General features: G+C 44.7%; 1 protein-coding gene across 5 annotated transcripts in view; it reads right to left on the reverse strand.

Annotated features, from left to right (window-relative positions):
- Positions 1 to 10,802, reverse strand: part of LOC132231317 (protein argonaute-1) — a 49,006-nt gene extending 38,204 nt beyond the window's left edge. For 2 of the 5 annotated variants that reach the window (XR_009452023.1, XM_059690194.1), the window contains exons 1-2: positions 10,528 to 10,800; positions 5,645 to 5,828 (exon numbers count right to left, since the gene is read on the reverse strand). Coding sequence is in view for 2 of the 5 variants with exons in the window: in XM_059690194.1 (XP_059546177.1) it covers positions 5,645 to 5,828; positions 10,528 to 10,552 (209 nt within the window). In the remaining 3 variants the exon portion in view is untranslated. Of the gene's footprint in view, positions 1 to 5,644; positions 5,829 to 10,527 lie in introns of all 5 variants that reach the window. The other 3 variants (XR_009452024.1, XM_059690196.1, XM_059690195.1) reach the window with 3 other exon arrangements.
- Positions 10,803 to 25,490: the final 14,688 nt, after the last annotated feature.

Genomic DNA, 25,490 nt, shown 5'->3' on the forward strand with positions numbered 1-25,490 from the left:
TGAATTTATATTAGTTCACACAAACATTCCATCCATGCTTTTGTTCCGGCCCTCCGGTCCAGTTTAAGAACTTATTGTGGCCCGAGTCAAAAAGTTTGCCGACCCCTGGTCTAGACCAAAGCCTAAAATTCTAGATTTCTAACATGCTCCCATGTGATGCTTCTGATCTTCACATCACTAAAGGTCCTAAAGGACCTAAAAGAGTGAGTGCCTTCTGAACAGAGAGGGAGTCTAAGGGGAGAAAGGCTTTTATCTTAGGGTCTATCCAGAATCAGGAATAGAATTGAGGCTCCTCCAATTCCCAAGCTGATAATAAAAAAATATGGATGGGAAAGAGATCTAAATTAAGATAGGAATAAACTGTGGAAGAAGAACCTCATCTCCTCCATCTCTCTGAAGCCCTTAGGTCCCACCACCTATTGTTATCTCTTTCTAGATTTCACATTCTATACTCTGCCACTTAGATACCACAGTATCCATCTATCCTTCAAAATCCCAAACCATCGAACCATTTGACATCTTTTACTTTCTAAACCAAAGCTTTTGAATAGTACTGGATAAAAACATTCAAAATGTATATTGGAAGCAACTGTAACCAATTAGGTTTCAGTGCTACCCAACAATCTTTTTCATGTCCTGATCACTTCCATTCCTCACAGACTATGTCAAAACTTCTCAACTACCTCCTAACACCAGAACCTATTTCTATCTCCTATCAAAAAGCAACCCTAGAAGATGACGGCATAGGTAAACGAGGTACTCGCATCCTCCCACAACATCAAGATTACAACTAAAATACAGAGAACCACCATCATGGAGAACCACCTGAAATCTGGCTGAATGGAAGCCCTACAACTAGAGAATTAAAGAAGAAACCACATTGAGACTGAAAATGATAAAAAGCAAGGACCTACAACTAAGATTACTCTACCCAACAAAGCTATCAAGAATTGAAGGTCATGCCCTAGCTGGTTTGGCTCAGTGGATAGAGCATCAGCCTGTAGACTGAAGGGTCCTGGGTTCGATTCCGGTCAAGGGCACATACCCAGGTTGCAGGCTCAATCCCCAGTAGGGGGTGTGCAGGAGGCAGCCGATCAGTGATTCTCTCTCATCACTGATGTTTCTCTCTCTCTCTCTCCTTCTCCCTTCCTCTCTGAAATTAATAAAAATATACTTTAAAAAAATGATAAGAATTGAAGGTCAGATAAAGAGTTTCACAGACAAGAAAAAGCTAAAGGAGTTCATCACTACCAAACAAGTATTACATGAAATATTGAAGGGTCTTCTTTAAGAAGAAGAAAAAGAAGAAAAGATAAAAAATATGAATAATAAAATGGCAATAAATACATATTTATCAAAAATTGAATCTAAAAAATCAAAATAAACAAACAGGAATCTAATGAACAAAATAAACTGATGAATAAAATAGAACCAGAGGCATGGAAACATGGAACAGATGACAAATCTCCAGAGGGAAGGGGGGAGAGGCGGGGTGGGAAGAGATTACCAAAGAATTTATATGTATATATGCATTAACCATGGACACAGACAATACGGTGGTGAAGGCCTAGGAGCAGCGGGATCCGGATGGAGGAGGGCAATGGGGGGAGTAAGGGAGAGACATCTATAATACTCCCAACAATAAAGGCTAAAAAAAAAAGAGGCAACTTTGAAAGTCTGAACAGAGTTATAGTAAACCATAGTATGCAAAGTCCCCCCCACCAAGTTCCCAGGCATACAATCATATTTATATATGCAAGCCTCTTCATTTTCTTTCCTCAGATTTGAAACATCCTTCCATATATGATTTTTAAACATCTGAAAAATATGTTCAACTTTACTCATTAGACCAAAGTACAGAAAAAGAGACACACAGATCAATGAAACAGAATTGAGAGCCCAGAAGTAAACCCACACATATAATGAACAACTAATTTACAACAAAGGAGCCAAGAATATACAATGGAGAAAGTCTCTTCAATAAATGGTGTTCAGAAAACTGGATATTATTATGCAAAAGAATGAAACTGGACAATTATCTTACACTGTACACAAAAATTAACTAAAAACGGATCAAAGACTTGAATTTACAAACTGAAACAATAGACTACATAAAGAAAATACAGGCACTAAGATTCTGGACATTGGTCTTAGTGGTCTTTTTGTGAATTTCACTTCAAAGGCAAGAGAAACAAAAACAAAAATAAACAAATTGAACTATATCAAACTAAAAAGCTTCGGCACAGCAAAGGAAACCATCAACAAAACATAAAAGAAACCAACTAAATGGGAGTAGATATTTACAAATGATGTTTCCAATAAGGAGCTAACATCCAAAATTATATATAAAGAATTTATACAACTCAACAACAAAAAAACAAACAACTGAATTTAAAAATGGACAGAGGATCTGAATAGACATGTTTCAAAAGAAAACATACAAATGGCCAATAGGCACATGAAAAAATGTCAACATCAATAATTATTAGGGGAATGCAAATCAAAATCATGGGACATCAATCACCCCATACCTGTTAAAATGGCTATTATCAAAAAGGAAATAATAGCAAGTGTTGGCAAGATGTACAAGGGGTTGTGTAAATTGATACAGCCACTAAATTATGGAGGTTTCTCAAAAAATTAAGAACTACCATCTGATCCAGCAATTCCTCTTCTGGGTATTTATCCAAAAATATGAAAACTAATTTAAAAAATCTATGTACCTTATGTGTACTGCAGCATTATTTACAGCAGCCAAGATTTTAAAAAACCAATTAGTGCCTATCAATGAATGACTTTATAAAGGAGGTGTGATGTATATAGATATAGACATATAATGGAATATTACTTAACCATAAAAAGATGAAATATTGCCATTTGCAAGAATATGGAGGGATCCTGAGAGTATTATGCTAAGTGAAATAAGACAGAAGAAAAAAAAAAACGGTATGATTTCACTCATACATAGAATATAAACCAAAAAGTAACAAATGAACAAACAAAACCAAATTCATAGATTCAGACAACATATTGGTGGTTACCAGAGAGAAGGGGTTGGGGGAAGAGTGAAATGGATAAAGGGTCAAACATATGGTGATGGGTGGAAACTAGGCTTTTGGTGGTAAGCACCCAATAGCATATAGAAATACTGAATTACAAAGTTGTAAACCTGAAATTTATGTTATTATTAATCGATGTTACCTCATTAAAAAAAAGAAGCCAGCTCGGCTGGTGTTGCTCAATAGTTGAGCATCGACCTATGAACCAGGAGATCACAGTTCAATTCCAGGTCAGGCCTAGCTGGTTTGGCTCAGTGGATAGAGTGTCAGCCTTCCGACTTAAGGGTCGCAGGTTTGATTCTGGTCCAGGGCACATGCCTGGGTTGCGGGCTCAATCCCCAGTAGGGGGCATGTAGGAGGCAGCCAATCAATGAGTCTCATCATTGATGTTTCTATCTCTCTCTCCTCCCTTCCTCTCTGAAATCAATACAAATATATTTTAAAAAGAAAAAAAAAATACATATATATAGAAGCCAAACTCTGGTGGTTAGAGAATAGGCCGGTAGACTGAAGGGTTGCAGGTTCTTTGATTCCCTGCCAGGGGCACATACCTCAGTTGCAGGTTCAATCCTCAGCCCTGGTTGGGGGTGTGAGCGGGAGGCAGCCAATCGATGTTTCTTTCTCTCTCTTTCTCTTTCTCTTTCTCTTTCTCTTTCTCTTTCTCTTTCTCTCTCTCTCTCTCTCTGTCTCTCTCTCTCTCTCGCTCTCTCTCCTTCCCCCACTCCCTTTCACTCTCTCTAAAACTCAGTGGAAAAAATATCCCAACTCCTTGGGTGAGGATTAAAAAAAACAAGGAAGCCAAACCCTGAATGAAATTATGAGATAAATATTTTTCATATGAATTGAAATTCTATAATAAAAAATGGAAAAGTAATAAAAACTAAATTCAAGTATAATTTCTACTTACCAAAATGTCAAAGATAAAAAATACAATATATTAGATTGGTGCAGATATGGGAAGAGGCACTTTTTAAAAAAATTGATTTCAGAGAGGAAGGGAGAGGGAGAGAAACATCAACGATGAGAGAGAATAATTGATTGGCTGCCTCCTGCATGCCCCCCACTAGGGATCGAGCCTGCAACCTGAGCATGTGCCCTTAACTGGAATCGAACCTGGGACCCTTCAGTCTGCAGGCCGACACTCTATCCACTGAGCCAAACCAGCTAGGGCAAGAGGCACTCTTAATACTTTGTTAAAGGGAGTAAATATTGGTACAGCTTACTTTAAAAAAACTAGCATTATCTCAGAATTTTTAAATGGTCTATGCCAGCAAATCCACTCCTAGGAATTTATCCTACACATACACTCATACTTGAGTGAAAAATGTATACATATTTAATAATATTTAATACAGTTTCATTTTTGTAGCAAAAGTTTACTCAACCTAAATGTTCCTCAACAGAGTTATTAAGTTATAATAACATCACATTCAATGAAATACCTACTGAGCAAAGAATGAGGCAGATATGCATGTACTGATATTATTTTCCAAAATATATTGTTTAGTAGGAAAAAAAAACAAGGTGTATAACAAGGTATATAGGATTCTATATTCTATACATATATGTTTGCATATACAAACAAAAATATCTGGAAGCATACTCAAGAATGGTAACAATCATACTCAAAAAATGGTAACAATAAATGCCTCTGGGGAAAGGGACTAGGACACTGGATATGAGGGCAACAAGAGAAATCTTTCACTACTATTCTTTTTGTAATATTTTAAATTTATTTACATTGTATGTATATAATTTTCAAATACTTATAAGATATAATTTAAAAATAAATATTGCAAGGGGGGGAGGTAAGAGATCAACCGAAGGACTTGTATGCATGCATATAAGCATAACCAATGGATGCCAGATACTCGGGGGTAGGGAGGCCGGGGGAAGGTCAATGGGGAAAAAAAGAACACATATGTACTACTCTTTATAATACTTTAAGCAATAAAATAAAATTTTTTTAAAAAAGAAATATTGCTGCTTCTCTCTAAGGATAATCCCTCCAACTATGTATCCTATAATGTCCTCCTGCCTCAGCAAGGACATCCCACTCATTCTTCCCCTCTCTGTCATGTACCTTTAACCTCTCCTCCACTAGCTCCTTCTCCTCAGTTTATAAACATATCCATGTCTCATTCTTAAAAACTTTTCATTCATTCATTTCAACAAATATTGAAATGTAATAGGCTAGGCACTGTACTTGACCCCTATAATCCACTCTAGCCAACATATTCCCTCTCCCCCCGTGTTTCACTGCCAAGCTATCTGGGAAAAGCTTTCTGGTCTCACCATCCCTACCACATTACCGTCCACATATTCTTTAATTCACTATAATTAGATTACTAGCCCAACTACTTTAATAAAACTGCTCTGACAAAAGGTACTAATTATGTTCTAATAGCCAAATCCAATGATATTTTCCTTACTTGGAATCTCCTCCTCAAAAGCTTTTTTGTTGAATTTGGTAATACTACCCTCTAGTAGTTTGTTTGTTTACATCTCTGGATCCTCTTTCGAGGTTCTGAGACTCAGAAAAGTAAAGACTCCTGTATTTGGTGTCTTAGATGTGCATCACTTACCGGTTGACTCTGCGAGGACACTTATCTGGTTTGATATCCACCTCGTAGTGGTAGACGTCAATCTTAGGGATGTCCACCTCAAAGTAATTGGCCAGGAGCTTGATTGGTTTCCCCACTGTGCCAATGCCAGGCCTTCGAGGTGCCTGGAACACCTGCTGCAGAGGGGGCAGGTATGCGCCTGCAGCTACAAGACAAAGAGGCTGGTAAGGGTAAAGTCTAGTCATCTCCTTACACTCCTATCAGAGAAAGCACAAGGTTCCCTAGAACAGGAGCAGGAGAGTGCAAGGGGAGCTCCTTTCCTGCCTACCCAAGCCAACTGAGGGTTTCCACTGGCTCAGACATCCCAGGCTAATTTTTTTTTAAAGTTCTCTTCAATTAGGAAAATTACCCTTCTCTATCTTAAATTCAAGTGAATATGTAATAAGTTCCTATTGCATGTTAAGTAGAGGGGATAAATCTGGCTCCCAGTAACAAAATCCTTCCTTCTATGAGATTAATACACATGCCTCCACCAGGTATCTAACAGACCAAGAATGCCCTAGTCTCTGTAGCAAGTGCTCACTTCATTCATCACCATCCCAAACACAAAACAGCATCATCTTAATGCTCCTCTGTAAGCAGGAGGAAAATTTTTAAAAAGACCAGGTTGGGGTTGGGGCAGTGTTTGTTTGAGAAAAGATTAAGGCAACTAAATGGCTAAGGCTGGAGACAGAAAAGGAGAAAGGGCTAAAAGGATAGAGTTTGGAAACTAAGGAAAGAAGAGTGGCTGAAGTTGGGAGCTGGCCAAGAAACCAGACTGGAGGTTAGCAGAAAAAGGCCTGAATTGGGAGCCAAGGAAGGACGAAGGTTAGAGTTAGGGCTGGGGCAACACAGGTTAGAGTTAGGAGCTTGGGCAAGAAGCAAGGCTGCAACTGAGGAAACAATAAAAAAAGTTCAAAAGAGAAAGCTAGGGAATAAAGACAGGGTTCATATAGGAGACTGAAGCTAGAGTAGAGGACTTGGGAAAGAGAAGCAGCTATTAGAATGCTGAAGAAGGGAGAGATACTGGCTCTGGGAAGGAGAATACAAGATTGTCTCCACGGGTCACAGCTCCTTCCATATAGAGAGCCCAGCCAGTAGCAGGAGGGATCAATTTCAAGACAGATAGGACCCTGGGGAAAGGGCTAGGGCAAGGCCACTACTTTCCCCTCTCTAGCCTCAAGCATGATTGCTGCCTCTAGTTTTATTTTCTAGCTTGAGGGGAAAGGGAAGGAAAAACAGCCTAAGAGAAGCCTTTGTCTAGAGTTACTATTGTCCTGGCTGGTAGAGGACCAGCTCAGGTGGGAGATGAGATGAATAAGCCAGCCCAGAACCTCCCATCACCAGAGCTCTGCTTTCAGTCTGGCTGGAGGGGGGGGGGGGGGGCGCATATCCTCATCTGGGGGGTCAGGAAGAGGTCAGAACCATTCAAGGGAGGGGCATGCTTCCCAGAGTTAAAATGCTGTCTCCTTCTAACCACCTGTCAAGTCCAGCCCCACAATGCAGACTGGAAATGCAGGCCCAGCCTGGGGGCAAAAGGCCTTTAGGACTCAGCTACATGGGGAAGTGAAAGCTAACTACTAGCACCTGGCCACCTACCCCAAAAAGAGGTGAACAGAAATTACACACAAGGCATAGACAGACACACACACACGTAATGTGACACTTTCTAGTCATACACATCCACTCACTCACTTAGACCTAGACAAAATCTTTACACACATACCCCTCACTACCTTAGATTGTAAGTTCTTCAAAGGCAGGGACCATCTGCCCTGGTCACTGCTGAATCTCCTGTATGAATGCCTGGCACACAGGAGGTGTTCAATATACAGATATTAAATGAATGAACAAACTGATCTGCAGATACACCACAAAGAACACACACAACACACAAACACAAAAACACCTGCAAATTGCTCAGAAACAATTATAAATCCTGCACAGGACAGACGTGTACCCTGGTAGATGTAGCTGGTATAAGACACCCTTCCCCTCCCCAAGTTCTTACTTTCCATTCACCTCCTTAGTCTCCCCCAGGCGGAATAACCGTTTGGAGCCCTGAAAAGACATCCCTAGAGCTGGGCTAGGTAGAACTTAAGGGGAATGGAATAAACACTCTAGCCTCAAAGCCTTCTTTTCCCCAGAAATAGGACTACAGACCAGACAGCCTTAGGCACCAGGCACCCTCTACTCCAAGAAGGCTTTGGGAAAACAAGAAAGCCCCCAAGCTCTCCCTCATCCCCAAACTAGGGAAGGCAGAAGGAGTAAGCTCTCTCCTATCCCATCCCCCTGCAAGCCTCACAGCTGTAGAAAGTCCACTCCCCCCGCCCTCCCCACCTCACCCTGCCCCCAGCTTTTAGTCTGAGAAAGGGAGACACTTCCCTTCAGACCCAGACAGGGACAGACGGCCACTTTGTGATGCAGATGAGGGCCCCAGCAGAGAGGACAAAGCTTGGGCCTTGGGGGAAAGGGGCGGGGTCCTTCCTTGTAGACAAAAGCAAGGAGGGAGGGGCTGTGAAAAGGACACTCCCCCTCCCCCATCCCCAACCAGCCCTGAGAAGAAAAAGTAACAGAGCTGAAAGGCTTGGCTCAGGGATTCCTTCCCTGCAGTTCAGAGGCCCACAACCTCCCAAGAAGCAGACTGCCTATTCAAAAGACAAATTCAAGGCTAGGTTAGCTATCAGGAAGCAAATACTAAGAGGCCAATATCTCCAAAAAGAATTTGTCCACACATGAGTATACAGAGTACCTGTATTAAGTATCCAACTATGTGCTTAACAATTTATGTCACAAATGTGATTCAATTTAATTAATAAACATATACTTTGTTTCAGGGCCTAAACACTTGCTGGTTCCACAGATAAATCAGTCCAGTTTATGTGCTTGGAACACACCTGAGCACAGAAGGCACACTTGAACATAAGCCCAATGAAGCCAACAACAATACTTCAGTTTTGAGTATTATGTCCTCCAACTTCCATGAGAGTTGACAGGGCTTAGCAAGGGGGAGTAATGAGGTACCTCCATTCACAGCTTTCAGAATGAATTTCAATTACACCCCCTAATAAGCCAAAGCCTGTCCCACTAGGCTACAGCCAACTCCAAATACCAAGCTCTAGTCCCTTTCCTAAAAGCCTATTTCTTGTATCAAACAAGTCAGTTTTTTCATTACTCTAGCATCCATTAGGAATTCATCAGAATAAAACCATTAGCAGTCTGGTATGGGTGTCAGCTCCTGGCAATCTATCTGAACCTCTGTGACCTACTCTTACTCTAGTCCACAGGTTGTTGCAAATAGTCTCCAGCCTAGAAAACCAAGAGAGTTCCTGGTATGGAGAGATGGACTTGAGAGAAGGAGGAAGTAATTTTCTGAAGCTCCCTGCACTTCACCTTAAGACCTTTACAGACTTTATAAGGCTATTTTCTGCTTGGGGGAAAGTACTTACAGATCACTGAATGAATGACTTGAATGAGTTAGTAAAAGCTATTTCCTTGAGATTAGATCTGGTATAAAAGAAAAAAATTCTTCCACCAGATATAAAATTCATGTCCCAAATGAAAATCATATTACCATTCCAGATCAAATGGAAGAAGGAGGTGAGAAATTACCTAAAGGATTCCCAGGTCTAGACTGCTCCTTCCACCAAAGTGCCACCAACCCACAACCTGACCTGGGGACTCCAGTCTTCTTGGAAAAGCCCAGCTTCAGTTTCTCCTCTGTTCTTATCTCCTTTATTCCTGATTGTTCATGAACAAGGAGAAATTAAGGCTATCACCTGGGACTCACTAGGGTCCATCCCCCAAACAACTTATTTGTGACAAAAGGCTAGCTTGGCAACCTCGGGTCTACAGTATTGGACCAGAAACGTGCAAACCAGGCAGACAACCTCTTCCAGGTAAACCTGCCCCTGCCCTTCAGCCTTCAGTAACAAACACTTTTCCTAAGACCTATCTTTAGTGAAAACCCGCCATTGAATCGGTCCAAGTCTTTCCTCATCCAAGTGGCAAAATAAGGCAAGGCACTTTAGCAGTTTCCCTCAACCCATTCTTGGCAAATTGTGACTGAGTGTTTTCCGGGCCAAGTGTAAGAACTCCCAAGATGGGGAAGGGGACCATTTCTATTTGCGCCCAGCCAGCATAACCTTAGAGAGAATGCACCCCATCAGCACGCTCCTTTTCCCAAGCCAAACCGCGCGGGATAGAAAGTGGGGGTAATTTGGGCAGCCACGCCCCCACTACCTAGGGCAGCCCCTTCTAGCGGCTACCTCTGCGCATGCTCGAGTGCCTCTGCTCAGGCTCCTCTGCTCAGGCTCCCAGGACTCGCGGGGGATGAGGGGGAATCGTGAGGCTGGATCCCCACCCACCACCCCCTGACCCTCGCCCCCGCGTCAGGCCCGGCTGGGCGGAGCTCACAGTCCAGGTCTGGCGCCTTCTCCCAAGGGACACTAGCCCAGCCCAGACTGGCTGAACCCCCGCCCCGGCATGCTACAGCTAGGGCCCATCTGTATGGACCTCCTCCTCTCCAGGACACCTGGAGTCCGCCTCCTGCCACCTGCCGGGACTCTCCTTAGGCCTCCAGGCATCTCCGGGAGTCCTTACGTGTGTTCAGGCCCTTCTCCCAGATTACTTTTCGCCTCCAGGAGTGGATAGAGCCTCCTTTGATAAACGGCCCCCATCTCAGAGCTCCCTTCACAAGGTTTCCCCCGGAACTACACACAGATCCCTTCAAACTGGGCCCCCATCCCATAAGAGCCCCTCTCCTCACTCAGGAAACCTTTCCTCACTCGGAAATCCAGCTCCTCAGGCGGGAGTCCCCTGGTCCTTTGGAGCACACACCGTTCCCACCTCCCGTGGGCCCTTACCTGCTCCCGAGGGTCCCGCTTCCATCCCATATACCCGTGCGGAGGTCAGGCGGCCCGGAGACTGTGGAGTCCAGTGTGAGGGGCCTAGGTACCCCGCACTCTAGCTGCTAGGATTCCCGGGCCGGGCTCGGCTCCCCCCCGAAGCCCGGCCGCTCGCACCGATACCCCCGCAGCCTCCGTTGCCGCCGCCGCCGCCGCGGAGCCTGCAGCAGCTCCCCCAGTGAGCGCCCGGCCAGTTGCCAGTGCGCAGGCGCGACCGCCAGGCCCAGGGGGCGGACGGGAACGAGTCAAGCCGGGCGCTCCGAAGGCAACAAAGGCCAATGGAGAGAGGCGGGGGCACCCGGGGCCCGAGGCAGCGGCCCCTGGCGGTCACCCGTCGTCCTGCAGCCCGGAGGAAGGGCTTCGGTAGTGGCGCAGCGTTACCGCGCAGTGGCGTAAGTGAGGCTGGGCGGGGTTGGGATGGGGACACTCCCCCACCCCCTGAAGCAGCCGTTGGCCCTGTCTTTTTTCCCAAATAGGTCCCTCCAATCCTACACATAGCCTCCCCTCTTCTCACAGAGTCACGCGCACATTACAGGAACCCCACCTCATTCCCTGGTCCCCCTCAACACTCCGAGCACCCCATCACCGAGGGGCCCTGCCTCCCACCTTTCCTCCTAATCTCTCTCATGCTTCACGCTTGGGCTGCGAAGCGACTACCTCCCCGAAGCCCTTCTCTGTCCCTGACTCCCTGAACTCCCTGACGCCACTCGCTTTTCCAGGCTGAGTGCTGGGAGTTGAGACCACAGATATGAGACCCTGCCTACCCTGGAAGGTGTCACAGTTTCAACCTAAGTGCGGCTACAGACCTCTGTGGATGGGACCTGGAAGCACCTGTCTCCACTTTCTCACTACTGCTCGCTCACTCACTCAGGCAATCTGCTTCTGTCCTCACCACTTAAGACTTTTTGTGTCGAAATTCAAAGAATAATTTTCCATTCTTATTTCTCTGCAACATGTGACACTATGCCTCTCCTTCCTTTTTTAGCCTCCTCCTTGGCTTCAGCATTTTCTGGGATCTAGTGCCTAAGTTCTTGTCAGTAGTGTTCACCATGGTTTCAAGCCCAGCTCTCTTCTAATTCCACTCTTCATTTTCCCCTTGAAGGCTTTATCCATTCTTATGGCTCAATTATCTTTCCAAATCTTCATTTCCACACAAATCTCACACTCACATTTCCACGTGTCTGCTGGACAGCTCCATCTGGATATCCTACCATCAGTTCAAATTTAAAGAGTCCAAAATCAAACTCTTTATATTTACCCCACACATGTGCTTGTACTATGCATCCTGTCTCTGCAAATGGCATCTTCATCCCAGAAATGAAGTTTCTCTCTCTCCTTTCCTTCTCCCCCCCGCAACTCAGCTGTTCCCCAAATCCTGACATGTTTACTTCCTTAACTACTCTCACATGATCCTCCTGCCATTCTGATGGCTCCTTTTGGTAGTGTAGACCCTTATATTTTGCTCAAAGTATGTCACTTCCTTGCTAGTCTCTCAGTTTCTAAGAAGATTCCTCTCATTTGGTCTGTGGCAATTGATAGGTGGTAAGAGACCCAGCTCAAACATCACCTTTCCCTTACATTCATTTATATGAATTCATCCATATGCATTTTTGATACCTACTTTACACTAAATGCAGTACAGAAGGCTAGGAACTTAAGACACAGACCATACCCACTCCCTAACCATAGAGAGATTAATTTCTGACCCACATCACAGTCTGCCTTGCTTAGCCGAGGTTCTCAAATAGCAGGCATCAGAATAATCTAGAGAACTTGTTAAAACACTGGTTGCTGAGCCCAGCTGGTGTGGCTCAATGGTTGAACATTGACCTATGAATCAGGAGGTCATGGTTTGATTCCCAGTCAGGGCACATGCCGGTTATGGACTTGATCCCCAGTGTGGGGCGTGCATGAGGCAACTGAGCAATGATTCTCTTTCATCATTGATGCTTCTATCTCTCTCTTCCTCTCTGACATCAATAAAAAATATATTTAAAAAACGAAACACAGGTTGCTGAGCCCCACCTCCAGAATTTGTGATTCAGTAGGTCTTGGGTGGAACCCAAGAATGTGCATCTATAATAATAAAAGCATAATATGCTAATTACACCAGACGTCCTTCCGGACGAAGCCGGGGCTGTGAGGGAAGCCTGGGTCCCAGGTGCCAGAAGGAAGCTGGTCCTTGCAGCCAAGGGAAGGAAGGCCTACTCTTGCACAAATTTCATGCATCCGGCATCTAGTTTCTAATAAGTTTCCAGGTGAGGTTGATGCTGCTAATCTGGGGACCAGGCTTTGAGAACTATTGCTCTACAGTAGAAAGTTAAGAACAAAGACTAGAACCAGTGTTTGGGTTTCAGCCCTGGTGCTGCCATTTACTAGCCGTGTATCACTAGGCAAATTACTTAACTTCTCTGTATCTCAATTTCCTCCTCCTCCATTTTGAGAGGTGAAAAATAGTACCCACCGCATTGGGCTGTTGTAATGCATATAAAAACCTTAGAATAGTGTCTGAAAGAATGTAGGCAAAGTGTTGGCTGCTATCATAATTACCTGGCTCTTGCACTATATTCTAAGGTCTTTAAGAATAAAGACCAGGAGAAACCAAGATGGCGGCATAGGTAAACACCGGAGATTGCTGCCTCGCACAACCACTTCAAAAATACAACTAAAAGACGGAACGGACATCACCCAGAACCACAGGAAGGCTGGCTGAGGGGAAATTCTATAACTAGAAGGAAAGAGAAAAGCATACCGGGACTCAGAGGAGGTGCGGTGCGGACGTAAAATACAAAGGTGCGGAGGTGCGTGCCCAGCTGGCTGGCGGCTGAGGGCGCGGTTGTCTGTTTCAATCGGGAGGGAGTCTCAGGATTTGGGCTCCAGTTCTGGGCAAGTCTCTGGGGACCCAGACTCAAATGGGAGAAGCGGGACTGTCTGGCATCGGTCAGAACTCGAGGGCAGCTTTCTCTCCAAGGTACTTGCAGCAGTTGCTGGGACACTGAGAGGCAGAGCCTCTGGGGACGGGACTGAGAGCAGCCATAACTGCTCGCCCCGCCCACCCTGTAGATCCCCTGGGACCCGCCCTGCCCAAGCCTTGCACAGAGGCATTTGCGGGATAGCCTCAGGCAAAGGCTAGATTAGCACCTCCCTAGAGGACAGAAGTTCTCCCACTGCAGACACAGCTGATTCTCACAGCCAGTTGGCCTGGAGGTCAAATCCCTCCCAGTATTACCTACAACAATCAAGGCTTAACTACAACAAGACTGCGCACAAAGACCACAAGGGGGTGCACCAAGAAAGCATAAAAAATGCGGAGACAAAGAAACAGGACACAAATGACAGAAATGGAGGATATAGAGTTCAAAACCACACTTTTAAGGTCTCTCAAGAACTGTCTAGAAGCCGCCGATAAATTTAGTAAGACACTCGAAAAGACTGGTGAGACTGCCGATAAATGTAGTGAGATCCTCAAGAAATCTAATGAGACCCTCAATGTGGTGATAAAGAACCAACTAGAAATTAAGCATACACTGACTGAAATAACGAATACTATACAGACTCCCAACAGCAGACCAGAGGAGCGCAAGAATCAAGGCAAAGATTTGAAATGCGAAGAATCAAAAAACACCCAACCGCAAAAGCAAAATGAAAAAAGAATCCAAAAATACGAAGATAGTGTAAGGAGCCTCTGGGACAGCTTCAAGCGTACCAACATCCGAATTATAGGGGTGCCAGAAGAAGAGAGAGAGCAAGATCTTAAAAACCTATTTGAAGAAATAATGACAGAAAACTTCCCCTACCTGGTGAAAGAAATAGACTTACAAATCCAGGAAGCGCAGAGAACCCAAACAAAAGGAATCCAAAGAGGACCACACCAAGACACATCATAATTAAAATGCCAAGAGCAAAAGACAAAGAGAGAATCTTAAAAGCAGCAAGAGAAAGAAACTCAGTTACCTACAAGGGAATACCCATACGACTGTCAGCTGATTTCTCAACAGACACTTTGCAGGCCAGAAGGGAGTGGCAAGAAATATTCAAAGTGATGAATACCAAGAACCGACAACCAAGATTACTTCATCCAGCAAAGCTATCATTCAGAATTGAAGGTCAGATAAAGAGCTTCACAGATAAGGAAAAGCTATAGGAGTTCATCACCACCAAACCAGTATTATATGAAATGCTGAAAGGTATCCTTTAAGAAGAGGAAGAAGAAGAAAAAGGTAAAGATACAAATTATGAACAACAAATACGCATCTATCAACAAGTGAATCTAAGAATCAAGTGAATAAATAATCTGATGAACAGAATGAACTGGTGATTATAATAGAATCAGGGACATAGAAAGGGAATGGACTGACTATTCTTGGGGGGGAAAGGGGTGTGGGGGATGCGGGAAGAGACTGGACAAAAATCTCGCACCTATGAATGAGGACAGTGGGTGGGGAGTGAGGGCGGAGGGTGGGGTGGGAACTGGGAGGAGGGGAGTTATGGGGGGAAAAAGAGGAACAAATGTAATAATCTGAACAATAAAGATTTAATTAAAAAAAAAAAAGAATAGAGACCATATTAAATGCATTTCTGTTCCCCTGTAGTGCCTGGCACAAAGCTATGCCTAGAATAATCAGTAAATCTGGGTTGATCTGAATCAAACAGATGGCATCAAAATATCCTCAAAAATAGCAAGACCTTTTTACCTTGGTATAACTATGCTGCAAGCTCGGCATTCCATAAGAGTTTGAATCCCCTGTTCTAAATACCAAGCCTCACACTTAACTTTGCAGAAAGGCAATGGCCACTATTCTGACCCCTCTCCAAAGTGGCTAGCAGAGTCAAGCCTAGCCCTAGCCTCTCAGTGTCTTTCTGCAAAGTGTCTCCATTATCAGGGATTTCACTCTTGGCTATGCGAAGTGGTAGAATATAAAGGGAATCCAAATGCATTTTGCTTTTTTATGCTGACCAATTGCTTGCAGTAATTCTTGATGTACATTCCCAGGAAGCTATCTGCTCCTTGTGTTTCTAGTTTAATCCTTGCATCTCAGTCCATAGCTAACTCACACCCAAGGGTCTGTTTTATGGGCCAGAGCCCAGGTCTTTCCACTTTTACACTTTCTCCACATCCAGAGCTTCCTGGCCCCAAAACAAAAATGGCCTGAAAAACAAAACAAAACCAACAACACTGCATCTCCATCTATATTTTCCTTTTCTTAATATTTAAGAAACAGCTTGGGCCCAGCCAGTGTGGTTCGGTGGTTGAGCATCAACCTCTGAACCAGGGGTCAAGGTTTGATTCCTAGCCAGGGCACATGCCTGGGTTGCCGGCTAGATGCCCCGTAGGTGTGCAGGAGACCGCCAATCAATGATTCTCTCTCATCATTGGTGTTCCTATCTCTCCCTCTCCCTTCCTCTCTGAAATCAATAAAAATACATTTAAAAATAAATAAAATAAAAACAGCCTGGGAACAATAAAATCAAGGTAGTAACAAAGACATAAAACAGTCCTGGCCAGTTTTGCTCAGTAGAGTGTCGACCAGAAGGGTCGTGGGTTAGATTCCCAGTCAAGGGCATGTACCTTAGTTGCAGGTTTGATCCTCAGCCCTGGATGGGGTGCAAGCAGGAGGTAACCAATTAATGTGTTTTTCTCAAGTGAATGTGTGTCTCTCTCTCTCTTCCCTCCCCCTTCCTTCCACTCTCTAAAAAATCAAAGGAAAAAATATCCACTCCTCAGGTGAGGGTACACACACACACACACACACACACACACACACACACACACACATATATATATATATATAACAAATTAACAAATCATATATGAAACTATAATGAAATGAATCACTGACAGCTCTTGCATGCACCATCTCTTTTTATCTATAATAAATGTATTATATTTCAGAAGATAATTTTAAAAATCAGAAATCATGAACAACGGAATTAATAAATATCAGCTGGCACTTTGAAAAGACTTATGAAATTGGTAGGCTTTATAAAATTACTCTTGAAATTTGAGGTATAATTGACATAATAAACTGCACATATATAAAGTGTACAATATAATCATTTCTAACATATGTATCACCTGTGAAACATCATAAGACAGTGAACAAATCTATCACTCCCCAATTTTAAAACTCATCACAGAAATTTAATAAACATAAGGGAATTTTTATATAACTATAATGAATTTGAAACCTGTGTAAAATTTTAAATTACATATTCTTTTTCTTTAAAAAATGCAAAACAAGGATGGAGCAACAATTGAGGACATTGAGAAAGTTATCAAAATGACCAAAGAACAAACACCTGACCCAGAAGATTCACTGTTTAATATTTCCAAGCATTCCTGAAAGAGATAATTCTGTTCCACGTTATATGAATGGTTTTAGAATATGAGAAAGGTCCTGGCATGATAGCTCAGTTGCTTAGAGCATCATCTCATTACACCAAGGTTGTGGGATTGATCCCTAGTCAGGACACATACAAGAATCAACCAATGAATGCATGAATAAGTGGAACAACAAAAATTGGTGTCTCTTTCTTCTTCTTTCTTTCTCTCTAAAGTCAATCAATAAAAGGTTTTTAAAAAGAGAGAGAGAGAGATCAATTTGTTATTCCACTTATTTATGCATTCACTGGTTGATTCTTGTGTGTGCCCTGACTGGGATTGAACCTGCAACCTTGGTGTATCGGGACAATGCTCTAACCAACTAGTTAGCCAGCAAGGGCGTGCTCTCTCTCTCTCTCTCTCTCTCTCTCTCTCTCTCTCTTTAAAAAAATCAATAAATAGAATATGGAAAAAAGGGGAATTTTTGTAATTCGTTCATAATAGCAGATAAAGAGCCTTATCTCTTATTAAATGATGGTATTACAAAATAAGATCTCAGAAATATGGATGCAAAAATCACAAGTCCAACACTAGCATATAGAATTCTATTACAGATTAATTAAAATTATAATGATAATAGCTAACATTATTAAGTGTTTACTTAATATTAAGTGCCAGGCACTGTTCCAAACTTTACATATGTTAACTCAAACCTCACAAAATTCCTGGCGCATCACAGAATAGATAGGGAGGCTTCAGCTGAGAGCAATAGATAAATAGCCAGAATAGGCAGGGACTGTTATTTTAAAATCTGTAGCATTTACTCAGTAATAACTAATTATAAAATACTAGAGGCCCGGTGCACAAAAATTTGTGCACTCAGGGGGGGGAAGGCAGGGTCCCTAAGCCCGGCCTGTGCCCTCTTGCAGTCTGGGACCCCTCGGGAGATAATGCCCTGCTGGCTTAGGCCTGCACTTGGGTGGCAGAGGGCAGGCCCAATCCCTAGGTGCAGCCCCTGGTCGGGCTCAGAGCAGGGCTGATTGGGGAGTTGGGGCGCCGCCCCCTGTCATGCACAGAGCAGGGCAGATTGGGAGGTTGCGATGCCACCCTGAGTCATGCTCAGGGTAGGGCCGATTGGGGGGTTGGGGCTCCACCCCCGGTCACACTCAAGGCAGGGTCGATAGGGAGGTTGCGGCGCCACCCCGTCACGCACAGAGCAGGGCCAATCCAGGGGTTGGGGTGCTGCCCCTGTCACGCACAGAGCAGGGCCCATCAGGGGGGTTGGGGCTCCATACCCTGTCACGCACAGAGCAGGGTTGATCAGGGGGTTGGGGAGCTCCCCCCTGTCACCCACAGAGCAGGGCTCATCAGGGGGTTGTGGAGCTCCCCCCTGTCACTCACAGAGTAGGCCGATAGGGGAGTTGAGGCACGGCCCCCTGTCACACACAGAGCAGGGTGGATCAGGGGGTTGAAGTGCCACCCTCTATCACCCACAAAGCAGGGCCGATCAGGAGGTTGGGGCGCCGCCACTGTCACACTCAGGGCAGGGCCGATGGGGAGGTTATGGCTCTACCCTGTCACACACAGAGCAGGGCCCGTGGGGGGGGGGGTGTTAGGGTGCCACACCCTGTCACACACAGAGCAGGGCCGATCAGGGGGTTGGGGCGCCGCAGCCTGTCACACACAGAGCCACAGGGCGATCAGGGGGTTGGGGAGCTCCCCGCTATCAGGCACAGAGCAGGGCTGATCAGGAGGTTGGGGCGCCTTCCCCTGTCACGAACAGAGCAGGGCGGATAGGGAGGTTGTGGCCCCGCCCCCTGTCACACAGAGAGCCGCAGGGCGATCAGGGGGTTTGGGCGCTGTCCCCGTCATGCTGATCCCGGTGCCGGGAGCCCTCGCGGCTCCACTGATCCGGGTGCTGGGAGGCATATTACCCTTTTACTATATAGGATAGAGGCCTGGTGCATGGGTGGGGCTGGCTGGTTTGCCCTGAAGGGTGTCCTGGATCAGGGTGGGGGTCCCCACTGGGGTGCCTGGCCAGCCTGGGTGAGGGGATGATGGCTGTTTTCAGCTGGTCACACACCCTTCAGGGTGGGGGTCCCCACTGGGGTGCCTGGCCAGTCTGGGTGAAGGGCTAAGGGCTGTTTTCAGGCTGGCGGGTGACTGAAGCTCCCAACCGCTCCTTTTTTTCTTTTTCTTTTTTATTCTGGGCCAGCTTTAGCTCTGGCTCCAGCTCTGAGGCCTCTGCTGCTGAAAGCAGGTATCTGGTTTGTTTGGGTTCTATAATCGAAACAATGTATAACTCCAGCTCTGAGATCCCAGCTCGCTGAAAGCTGGTTTCTGGGGTTTTGTTTAGCTTCTATATTTGTAACAATGTTTCAAACTGCAAGCTCAGAGGCCGGCAAGGCAGGCGGGGAACGTTGGAGTCCTCCGTCACTGAAGCAAGCAAGCCTCATGTTCGCTTCCAGCTGCCTGGCTGCCGACCGCCATCTTGGGTGGCAGTTAATTTGCATATCTCCCTGATTAGCCAATGGGAAGGGTAGCGGTCGTACACTAATTACCATGTTTCTCTTTTATTAGATAGGATAATAAAATACCCAATTCAAAATACTTAGAAATAAACTTTATGAGATATTTGTGATGTATGAGAAAATCTGTAAGAATCAATAAGACAAATTTAAAAAGCCTGAGTTAAGATCACACTCATATGTGGAATCTAAGTAACAAAATAAACTGATGAACAGAGTGGATCCAAAGACATAGATGCATGGAACGGAGTGGGAAATCTCAGAGGGAAGGCAGGGGAGGGTGGATGGGTGAGAGGTAATCAACCAAAGACCTTGTATACATATATGCATAATCCATGGATACAGACAGGGTGCTGAAAGCCTGGGTTGGGGGCAGGGGTGGTCTAGAGGGAGTAAATGGGGGGAAAAAGGGGACATATGTAATACTTTCAACAATAATTCTTTTTTAAGCCTGAGTTAAGTAAAGAGAGAATCCAAGTTCCTAGATGGAAAAACCAACTAATGTAATAATGTCTGTTGGACCCTTGATACTCCAGGCCCAAGTTCTGAGGACTAGCATCAGCTATTCCCACCCATCCCAAGTATTATGCTCAAGAAATACAAAGAGACAAGAATAGATAAGAGCCAGTCTCTACCAACTAAGAAGAGACAAATATATATAGATAGATAGATAGATAGATAGATAGATATAGATATAGATATAGATATAGATATAGATATATATGTATGCTATCTAATAGAAATATCATGCAGGATACATATGTAATTTTAGATTTTTTAGTAGCCATATTATAAAAAGGAAAACAGGAAATTAAATTTAATAATATATTACTTAACCTCAAAATATTATCATTTCAACATGTCCTCAATATAAAAATTATGAATATTTTACATTCTTTGTATATAGTCTTTGAAATATGGTGTGTATTTTACACTCATGGTACATTTCAATTCACATTAGCAACATTTCAAGTGGCTGTTGTACTGGAGAACACAGATGCTGATTTCAATGTAATTTTAAATATAATAATAGAGGCAAGTCCAGCCCATGTGCTCAGTGGCTGAAGATCAACCTATGAACTAGGAGGTCAAGGTTCAATTCTCAGTCAGAGCACATGCCAGGATTGTGGGCTCAATCCTCAGTAGGGGTCATGCAGGAGGAAGTCAGTCAATAATTTTCTCTCGTCATTGATGTTTCTATCTCTCTCTCCCACTTCCTTCCTCTCTGAAATCAATAAAAAATATTTTTTAAAAAATAACAAAGGCAAGCATGGGAACTAAAAGGAGGTATGTCTAACCCAGTCTGGAGTAATCAGGGTAGGATTCCTAGAAGAGATTCCTACTTAAAAAGGCCTGGGAGGATGAGCAGGAATTGTCCAGGCAAAAGATGGGAACAAGGCATACCAAGCAGCGTTAGCAGAAATTATGAAGGTGAATAACCCCACATATGCCAGGAACTATTAGTTGTGATATTCTAGCATAAAAAAGGAAGCTAGAAATAGAGAAAATGCTAGAAGAAGTACACCATGCCCAAATCAGCCCACTCTCACCCCGGCTCACACCAGCCAAGGGTCAGCAGGGGGAGGGACAGGAGGAGCTGTCCCTGGTTCTGACACCCAAAACAAGTTCACAAATGTAGTTCCACCCAAGCTGGAACTGAACTGACCCAAATGAAGCCTATTTCCTGGGTCTTCTGCAACACACATGGAGGACCCAAAACCCTAAACTTGGCCAGGCTCCATTATTTTTTTTAAATTATATTACATGCTCAATAATGAAGATATTGTAATGGAACTGTACATTGGCATTTTATATCAGTATACTAGTGGCCCGGTGCACGAAATTTATGCACATTAAAAGGGGATTAATTAATTATCGCTTCTCGGCCTTTTGGCTAAGATCAAGTGTAAAAGGGGATTAATTAGAGGAAATATTTTAATATTGCTATCTGCCCTTTCTCTATAATAGAAGTGTTAGAGATGAAAGAATATTAGTAAAATGTATATGAAAATCTTCCTCCTGTCAGAATCTGGGGTGCACCACGGGACCGAGAGTCAAGTCCCCACCCACCCACGTGTGCCTCAAAATCACACGAGACCCAGACCTGGCCAGCCCGCCTCCTCATTGGGCTAGATCCAGACCCGACCGGTCCCACCCTTGTCAAGCCCCACCGGGTCGGGGGGCACAGCCTCAGGTCCCCTGGCCTGGTGCCAGGGTGAGGGGGCGTGGACTGAGGTCCCCAGTCAAGCCCCGCCGGGGGGGTGGGGGGGAGCAGCCTACGGTCCACCAGCCTGGCACCAGGGTGGGGGGTGCAACCTGAGGTCCCCCATCAAGCCCCACCGGGCGGGGTGCATGGCCTGAGGTCCCCTGGCCTGGCACCAGGGCAGGGGGCGCAGCCTGAGTTCCTCCGGCCTGGCGCCAGGACGGGGGGAGCAGCCTGAGGTCCCCCGGCCCAGCACTGGCGTGGGGGGCGCACCTTGAGGTCCGCTGTCAAGCCCTGCTGGGTGTGGGGCGCAGCCTCAGGTCCCCTGCCTGGCGCCGGGGTGGGGGGCACGGCCTCAGGTCCCCTGGCCCGGTGCCAGGGTGGGGGGTGCGGCCTGAGGTCCCCCAGCCTGGCGCCAGGCGGGGGGCGTGGCCCGAGGTCCCCTGGCCTGGCACCAAGGCAAGGGGTGTGGCCTGACGTCCCCTGTCAATCCCTGCTGGGCAAGGGCGTGGCCTGAGGTCCCCCATCAAGCCCTGCCAGGTGGGAGGCACAGCTTGAGGTCCCCCAGCCTGGCGCCAGGCAGGGGACATGGCCTGAGGTCCCCCAGCCTGGCGCCAGGGCGGGGGCACAGCCTGAGGTCCCCTGTCAAGTCCTGCCATGTGGGAGGTGCGGCCTGAGGTCCCCCGGCCTGGCGCCAGAGTGGGGGGGCGTGGCCTGATGTGCCCTGTCAAGCCCCACAGGAAGGTGGGAGGGGGGGCACAGCCTCAGGTCCCTGCTGATTGCTCCTTAAGGCTTGCTTGGGAACTCAGCCTCAGCTGTGGGTGCAGCCATCTTTGTGGTGGAGTGATGGTCAATTTGCATATCCCCTCTTTATTATATAGGATTCCTTTGGAAAGCAATTTGGCAATATTTAACAACAGTCATATTGTGTTCCTGTGCTTTGATTTATAATTCCACCTAGTTACATACTGAAACACTTGAAATCAGAAAAACCTGGCTCAAATATCAGCTCTACCACAAGTGGACATGTAACCTTGATCAAGCCATAGTCTCATTATGAACTGTAATTTCCTCACTTATAAAAATCTCATAGAGTTGTGAAAAGATTAAATTAATTAATGAATGGTAAAGGCCAAACACAGTAATTAGCATTTATAGGTGCTGAATACATGATAATTCCCATGATCTTCTGACATGCTCCTGGGACATGTCCTCATTTTCTTTCTACATAATCTCAATTATTATCATAGCTTTCCTTTCCTTTAATAGTAAATAAAAATAGAAAATGAAGCCGAAACCGGTTTGGCTCAGTGGATAGAGCGTCGGCCTGCAGACTGAAAGGTCCCAGGTTCAATTCCGGTCAAGGGCAGGTACCTGGGTTGAGGGCATATCCCCAGTGGGAGATGTGCAGGAGGCAGCTGATCGATGTTTCTCTCTCATCGATGTTTCTAACTCTCTATCTCTCCTCTCCCTTCCTCTCTGTAAAAAATCAATAAAATATATTTAAAAAAAAAAAGAAAATGAAGAGGAGAGCAAATCAGTCATACCCTTTTTTAACAAAATATATTTTTATTGATTTCTGAGAGGAAGGGAGAGGGAGAGAAAGATAGAAACATCAATGATGAGAGAGAATCATTGACTGGCTTCCTCCCATGAACAGTAGGGAATCAAGCCCACAACCCAGGCATGTGCCCTTGTCCGGATCAAACCCAATACCCTTCAGTCCGCAGGCCGACACTCCATCCACTGAGCCAAACCAGCCAGGACAGTCATACCCTTCTTAAAGGGATGACACTTATATTCCTATCGCCACCTTAGTTGGGCTACAAGAACCACCCACTAATAGGTTTCTGGCTTGAGCAAATCAGAGGTTGGTGGTACCATATCCTGAGATTAAAAACACTAAAAGAGGAGCAGGTTTGGCAAGAAAGATAATGACTGCAAGATATTCTAGTACAGTTGTCTCATACATGGTTGAATATATGATGTGAAACCCAGAAAAAAACGTTTCACTTAAAGCTCCATATTTAAGAGTTAAAAGCATACAGATAGTAACTGGAGCCATAGGCATCCATGAGAACTTGCAAAGCGGGTGTGTTGCATGAAGAGAGAATAAAGATAAAACCCTAAAAAACATCACTTGCCCTAGCCGGTTTGATTCAGTGGACAGAGCCTCGGCCTGGGGGCCGAAGGGTCCCAGAATCGGTCAAGGACATGTATCTCGGTTGCAGGTTCCCCTCCACACAGGCCCTGGTCAGGGCACGTGCAGGAGGCAACCAATCAACGTGTTTCTCTCATATCAATATTTCTCTCTGTCTTTCACTCTCTCTAAAAATCAATGGAAAAATATCCTCGAGGATAAAAAAACAAACAAAAAACAACAACAAAAAACCACCAACAGCCCTCGCCGGTTTGGCTCACTGGATAGAGCGTCGACCTGGGGACTGAAGAGTCCCGGGTTTGATTCTGGTCAAGGGCATGTGCCTTGGTTGCAGGCACATCCCCAATAGGGGGTGTGCAGGAGGCAGCTGATCGATGTTTCTAACTCTCTATCCCTCTCCCTTCCTCTCTGTAAAAAATCAAGAAAATATATTTTTTTTAAAAAACACCAACAAACAAAATACCACTTAACTCATGCCCCATATAAAAATGGTAGTAAAAAAAAAAAATGGTAGTAAGTCCTAACCGGTTTGGCTCAGTGGATAGAGCGTCAACCTGCAGACTCAAGGGTCCCGGGTTTGATTCCGGTCAAGGGCATGTACCTTGGTTGCGGGCACATCCCCAGTGGGGGGGGGGGGGTGTGTGTGTGCAGGAGGCAGCTGATTGATGTTTCTCTCTCATCGATGTTTCTAACTCTCTATCCCTCTCCCTTCCTCTCTGTAAAAAATCCATAAAATATATTTTTAAAAAATGGTAATAAAATCCTGTGGATTTTAACTCCTAATATATTTTAATAGTCTCTACTTTTCTATATCCCTACTGCTATTATCCAAGTCTAGGTTACCACTAACTCTTGCCTGGATAAGTGCAACAGCCCCCTAACTCCCTACCTCTAGTCTTATATTCTTAGATACATCCTCTAATTGCATCAGGGTGATCTTTCCAAAATACAAATATATATTCATTCATTCAACCAACATTTACTAAATGCCTACCAGTTAGTGAACAAAGCAGACCTTGTACTTCCTTGCACTTACAAAGAATACAGTGATAGATAATAAACAAATTTAAAAAACCCCAAAATATATTCCAAGACAAGTGCTTTAGAAAAAAAAAAAAAGAATGGGTTGCTGTAAGACAGATTAAGAGGATAATTGAAAATGGTGACTATATCAGTGGTGAAGAAAGATGAAGATCAAGTCCAGGCAGATGACAAGTGTGGTAGGTAACAGACTTCAGCTCAAGAATCATTTCCATGCGGAAAAATATAAAATCTGAGTTCTATTTTCACCTCATACACAAAAATCAATTCTGCTGAAAGGCAAGTCTTGAAAAACATTAAGAAAAAAATATAAGCAACTTGAGATGGGAAAGAACCAAAACATACTAACCAAAAACATACTAAGCATTAAAAAATAAAAAGATCATCATTTCAACTAGATTAAAATTAAGAATTTAAATGTGCCCTAGCAACTAGGACCTAGCTGGTTTGGCTGAGTGGATAGAGCGTCAGCCTGGGGACTGAAAGGTCCCGGGTTCGATTCTGGTCAAGGGCACATGCCCAGGTTTCGGGCTCGATCCCCAATGGGGATCAACTCCCTCATCATTGATGTTTCTATCTCTCTCTCCCTCTCCCTTCCTCTCTGAAATCAATTAAAAAAAACATATTTTTTAAAAAGAATTTAAATTCATCAACAGATATTACAAA

Source organism: Myotis daubentonii, chromosome 3 (genome assembly GCF_963259705.1).
Source record: "Myotis daubentonii chromosome 3, mMyoDau2.1, whole genome shotgun sequence".
NCBI classification, from domain to species: Eukaryota; Metazoa; Chordata; class Mammalia; order Chiroptera; family Vespertilionidae; genus Myotis; species Myotis daubentonii.